General features: G+C 39.8%; 2 protein-coding genes across 8 annotated transcripts in view; one reads left to right on the top strand and one right to left on the bottom strand.

Annotated features, from left to right (window-relative positions):
* Nucleotides 1–1,571, bottom strand: part of LOC107659317 (transmembrane protein 186-like) — a 4,072-nt gene extending 2,501 nt beyond the window's left edge. The window contains exon 1 of one of the 7 annotated variants that reach the window (XM_016448214.1): nt 1,500–1,571. The gene's annotated coding sequence lies outside the window, so the exon portion shown is untranslated. The other 6 variants (XM_016448217.1, XM_016448213.1, XM_016448215.1 and 3 more) reach the window with 6 other exon arrangements.
* The window catches only part of LOC107659316 (glycerophosphodiester phosphodiesterase 1-like), a 6,777-nt gene continuing 1,458 nt past the window's right edge, over nt 958–6,276 (top strand). Inside the window, exons 1-5 of the mRNA XM_016448210.1 lie at nt 958–1,658; nt 2,985–3,160; nt 3,262–3,367; nt 4,431–4,523; nt 4,608–4,819. Of these exons, the coding sequence (XP_016303696.1) occupies nt 1,392–1,658; nt 2,985–3,160; nt 3,262–3,367; nt 4,431–4,523; nt 4,608–4,819 (854 nt within the window). The 5' untranslated portion in view covers nt 958–1,391. The remainder of the gene's footprint in view (nt 1,659–2,984; nt 3,161–3,261; nt 3,368–4,430; nt 4,524–4,607; nt 4,820–6,276) is intronic.

The following is a 6,276-nucleotide window of genomic DNA, read 5'->3' on the forward strand; positions in this document are numbered from 1 at the left end:
TTATAGCGTTTTTCCCATCGCTAGTAACAATAGTTATTAAAAGGACAAACGCTTACAATTGACTAGATTATATAGCATACTTCCTTAAATTAAAAAAAAAAAACACATTAACCACGTTTACCTTTGGGTATAGTAGTTAGAGTAAGATAACTGGCTGTAAAGGGCAATCCTTATGTGAACTCAAATTGAGAATATTTGCTAAAGTGTTTCAGACTTCTACATATTCGATAACGAAAGAAAATACACCAACGATAGCAAAATAATTCAATAAATTGCATTAATGTCAACAATTTATGCAGCTTTGAAAGCACTTACATCTCCACGCACTTACATCTTGCGCAGTGCTTCTGTGAAGCGGGATATAAAAAGTCAGGCAGCGGAACTTCAAACTAAAGGTCCTTGTGTCGTTATCGCAATAAAATAACTTAAATAATGAAATAATTTATATACTTTTGAAATGTAAAACTGTTTTCAATTGTAAAATTAAATAAAATGATAGAATATTGTATTTTTAGTTGCCTTTTTATTTTTTTCTCATCCTTTACACAGGGATTTTTAAGTTATACAATCCTTGTGTGAACTCAGTTTGAATAAAAGGTATTTGCAACTCGTGTTCTAGGCAGCTAAGATATAATAATGACAAAGAAAATACACAAAACAAATGGCCAAGATAAGTTCATGAAATATATTAAAATTGCATTTTTGAAAGCACTTACATCTCCACACAAGTTCAGTGCATCGCGCAGTGCTTCAGTGAAGCTGGACACTTCAAAATAAAAGTCTCTGAGTTGTTATTGCAATGAAATAATTTAATATAACCTTGCTAAATTTAAAATGTTTTGAAGTTAATAATAATAGTAATAATAAAACGTGAAATTTACTTATAGGCCTAACCAAAAATCTTTTAAACACAGGAACTTTTATGTCATAGTCAAGTTGTTATTTTCTACAAGTAGGAAGTTTCCACTAACTGGCATCGCGTCAGATAGTTATTATATTTTAGAGATCTTGCGCTCTTTGTTCATCAAGCAGCTTGAATGTAAATACATTTACTTAGGCTGTCGTTAATATCAGTTAATGCTGTTTATTGTGCTGAGGTCAGCAGTCAAACTGCCAACTGCAAGCGATTTCGCAATGTATCCGTGATGTCTTTAATACAGTTTCATGCCAGTTCATTAATGCAAGCAGCAGCAGGTTTGTGACACAATTGTGTGGCGATGAATGACTGACTCAAGGCTGAACACTTTGATGACACTCGCGATGCGGATCTCATCTGAAAGCAACGACGCTTATAGCGACCGAGCAGAATACCGCCGATGCTACGTTTATTGATCACCGATCGATTATTTGCAGTAATAGCGCTCGTGTGTTTGTAGGCTCGCTTTCTCATCATGCTTCAGTTTGGAGACGAGCTCACGCTGTTCTCTGTTGTCTTCGTCGTGGTTCTGCTGGGAACCAGGAGCGCCGTCTGGCCCACGGTGCTCACGGCCTCTCTCTACCTCTTTCTGGTGATGTTCCGGTTCCCGCAGGTCCCCTCCAGCCGGGCCAGACAGGTGCTTCGGCCCGCGTCCGGAGCGTCGTCGAGCGGCGCGTCAGCGGTGGCGCACCGCAGCGGAGGACACGACGCCCCCGAGAACACCATAGCTGCTATACGGGCGGTGAGCATCGTTATGCTGCTTTCTGTTTCATGTTTTAGTGCAGGGCTGTCCGAACTCGGTCCTGGAGGGCCGGTGTCCTGCAGAGTTTAGCTCCAACCCTTTGTTTTTGTTCTAAGGCATGTTTATAAAAACTACTTAAATAATGTCCTAATTGAACTATTGCCTAATCCTGGCTTAACCTAAACCCTGTGTGTCAAACCAGGCCTAAAAAGATGAGTAGTAGTTAATAGTGTCTTACTGGCCTCCATTTACAAGCTTTCAATAAAACAAACCCTGCAAATGAAAAAAACAGACATTTTATATTTAATTATATTTATTTATATTTAATTATATTTATTTATATTTATATATATATATATATATATATAAGAAACTTCCCAGAAGGTGTGTTAAGGCAAGTTGGAGCTAAACTCTGCAGAACACCGGCCCTCCAGGACCGAGTTTGTGAAGCCGTTTTAGTGCTTAAATATGTTTTTTTTCCTTCTCGTGGCAGTATTGATTTAGCAACTTAAATTCAGCAATTTAAGCTTATTATTTTTAAAGACTACACATAAAGTGATAAAAGCAGCATCACTCTTGATAGGTGTCACATCGCTGACAGAAGCGATGCTCGATTTGTGAGCGAATCGTTCTTTTCAGGTCGGATCTGTTCAATGAATCTGTTCAGCTTGTTCCAATTAATGAGTTTTTAAAGAATCAAATATAGCAGTTCACTGGCTGATTGAACAGAGAGAATCGTTTCTTTCAAATATGTCCGACTCGAGAGAACCGAAAGCTGAGTTGTGAACAATATTCACTGTATATAAAGTATAATTTATATGAATTCTATAAAATATATTGCAATTATATTTTATGATTTATATTTCTGTGAGCTGAACTGAGATGCTAAAAAGGCAGCGCTCAAGAAAGTTTAATGAAAAAAAAATGCGTATCTACATTTTAGTTTTTATTTTATTTATTTAAAAAAAAAAAATCCATTCCTAACTTGCCTCTCGCGTTTTAAAAACGCATTCTGTGTGAATGGCCCATTAGCCAAGATGACTTTAAGTTGACTCTTTGTCAGTGAATGGAAGGGCTAAACATTTGCTCCATTTAAGTATTTAATATTCTTTTATTGCACACTGGAAATGTCTGCTTTCGTTTCTTTCTTTTTTTTTTTTTTTTTAATTACCAGCACATGATCTTTAACCTCAAAAGCTCATTTCTTGTATTTCTTGTACCTTTTGCACATTGTGAAAGCATTGCATTAACTTTGGTTTTGTGGTATTATATCTCACACCGCACTGGTTTCTTCCTCTTATAATGACTCTCATTTCTAAATGAAAGGCGAGTGAGAATGGAGCCACGGGTGTGGAGCTGGACCTGGAGTTCACGGCTGATGGGGTTCCCATACTGATGCATGATGACACCGTGGACCGAACCACAAACGGATCGGGACCACTGAGCAAGCTGCTCTTCTCTGAACTGCGCAAACTGGACGCAGCGGCCAAACACAGATTGAGGTTAGACGGGAAGGAAGACAGCCTTGTTTCATACATAGGGTATAAATAAGCAAGACCAAGTTAAAGACAGCAGGTGGTATGTTTTTGTTGGTTGCGAGCAGTGACCGTTTCCGAGGTGAGAAGGTTCCAACGCTGCAGGAGGCTGTAGAGGAATGCATCAAGCGCCAGTTGACCATCTACTTTGACGTCAAAGGTCATCCAGATGAGGTACTGACAACTGTCGCAATTTACATGACAACTGTCCGTTATTGGTGGGACAATTTCTTGTCCATAGGTTTTCTCAAAGATCTTGCTTAAAGGGGTCATAGGATGCCCATTTTCCACAAGTTGATATGATTCTTTAGGGTCTTAATGAAAAGTTTGGTTAAAATTTCTCAATGGTAGTGTAAAAAACACGTTTTACCCTGTCAAAAACAGCTCTTTTCAGATCAAGCCGTTTTTGTAGCATTTTCCTTTAAATGTTAATGAGCTCTGCTGACCCCGCCCCTCTCTTCCCAGCTGCTCTCAGAGAGACTGTTTACTTTAGCTGCATTCATCGTGAAACTTGCTAATTAGCACAATATTAGGAAAGGCGATTTGCAAAGATTCATTACAAAACATTATACTCACTTCTTCTGTAGATGAGGCTGGATCATGAATGATTCACGCGAACATAGACGCATTTATGTAGATCGGGGGTGCATTCTATTCAGAAACAAATGTAATCCACTGCGAGTTCAGCGGCTCAGATGTCGGGAGTAAATGACGACTGCTATGTTCATTATTACATCCAACAACAGAACACCTCAATCGCTTGTTAGGAGTCATTCTTGTCTACATCTGCTCTGGCGATGAAACAATGGCGGACTGATGACAGGTCACTCAGGGCGGAGCTAAGGTAAGACGCCAGTCCAGTCTGTGCTGAGACGCTACTGTCAATCAAACTATCGTGGGAGGGGCCTGTCTGTGACGTCACACAGACAGGCATCTGAGATCGGCTCGATTTGAGAAAGGGGAAAACATTTAACCAGATTTAAAAAAAAAAACTCTGGGTGGATTTTTATCAGTATAGGGTGGTTGTGTACACACACTGCCAGCACACATTTCAGTTCAAACAACTTGTAAAAGTGCATGTAGCATCCTATGACCCCTTTAACAAGAACTTGATTTACAGTGGTGGCCATTTTTAGCTGGTAAAAATACTAGTGTTCTAATAATTTTGGCCACCAATGTGTGATTCTTGCATTAGCAGAGCACAATGTTAATGCTTTCATGTATCTGTTGTCCACAGGCAGCTGCAGCACTGAAAGAATTATTCCAGAAGTATCCAGTGCTCTACAACACAAGCATCGTCTGCTCATTTGAGCCCAAAGTCATCTATAGGGTAACGTAATCCAGCCCGACTGCATTTCCTAATTTTTTGACAATTATACACTAATATAAAGGTGTATTGGCTGATCTTTTCCAGATGCGGCAGGCGGATTCTAATGTGGTGACCGCATTGACCCATCGGCCGTGGAGTCTGAGTCGGTTTGGCGATGGGACGCCGCGGTTCTCATCCGCGTGGAAACACCACTGGATGCAGGTGTTGGATGTGCTCCTGGATTGGGCCCATCATCACCTGCTGTGGACCCTGTGTGGAGTTTCTGCCTTCCTGGTGCAGAAGAACTTCGTCTCGCCGTAAGTCAACATGTCATTATTGCTATTTTTAGATTATCATTGTGAAGCCATATCATTATGTGCATTATATTACTGTAAGGTGTTTAACACACCTACCACAGGTTCTAAAATAAATTGTGCCTGTCTGTCAGTTACAGAAAAGCTACTGCTGCATGTAACCGCTGAAATGGGAGTTGTATTAAAAGTGACCACTGTGTGGTTGTGTTTAAGCACTGACTATTATCCTTGACCACTGCTACACCACCCTAAGGGGCTGCTCACACAGAATGCGTTTTTCCATTCCAATGCGATACTTTTCCATTGTTTTTCTATGTTAATACGCGCTAGACGGACGTGCAAGACCACTGCACTCGCATTGTGTGTCTTTTGCAGTGTCTTGCACATGAACGCCACATTTAAGACGTTAAAAGAATTTCAACTTTTACATGTAGCGCCGCTTTTCAGTGTCAATTCAAAAACAGTGGACCAATCAGAAGACTCTGGAGGCGGGGCAAGCGTCACACGCTTTTGAACATGGTTGTATCTGCATGAATGGTCATGTGACATGTGTTTTCGGTTGTGTAGTGTGGATGGAGATCATTTCTGAAACGCAGTGAAAACACCAGTGTAGATGAGGATTGTTTTCATTTTAAAACGAAAATGCACCAGTGTAAGCAGGGCCTAAAAATGGCATAGAATAGTGCTCAAGTCCACAAATTGGGACGCACGTAATGTCTTGGCAAGTTTACAAGTACCAGTCCCTTTTTTTTTTCTGTAAACGTTCTAATTTTGTTTTTCCTGGTATTATTATCTTATTGGTGCGGTTAGATTTTGTCAAATACTATTTAAATAGAGTGCTGCAGGAATGACATAATTTTGTAGGCCAACCCTAAAACCAGGAAAATCACCTGGTTCCCTTGACAAAAAGCCAATAGGGTTTTTCCATTGGCTTTTGGATTATTGCAGAAAATACGCTCAGTGGCCAACAAAAGTTAATGGAACTTGCATGTTTTGTTCATAATAAATGTTACATTTACAAAAGAAAACAGCTCTTCTTACTTGTGAAGCCTAATTACATTTGCCAGAAGTAAAATGCTGAATGTATGCTATAAACTAACTACGCCATGGTCACATGACTTCAAAGTCACCACCATGTTTGGGTTAGCGTAGTGTTCAGTGTGATGACATTTAATGTCCTTGACAACCTCTGTAGTCCCATTTAGCCATTGTTAGCAATTGCCTTTTTAAAGAAAAGCCTAAAAGCTTTTAAAAACAATTAGTGGAGTTTTACTGATGTTTTTTAATAACATAATAGCCTCGTGGTTAGTGCGTCAACATACAGTGCAACTGTGCTCATGGCAACCCGAGTTCGATTCCCATCTTGAGGTCCTTTGCTAATCCTCTCTCCTCCCAGTGTTTTCCTGTCGTCTCTCTCTACTGTCCTATCTATCTATCTATCTATCTATCTATCTATATAT

The sequence above is a fragment of the Sinocyclocheilus anshuiensis genome, unplaced genomic scaffold (assembly GCF_001515605.1).
Source record: "Sinocyclocheilus anshuiensis isolate Anshui unplaced genomic scaffold, SAMN03320099.WGS_v1.1 scaffold912, whole genome shotgun sequence".
NCBI classification, from domain to species: domain Eukaryota; kingdom Metazoa; phylum Chordata; class Actinopteri; order Cypriniformes; family Cyprinidae; genus Sinocyclocheilus; species Sinocyclocheilus anshuiensis.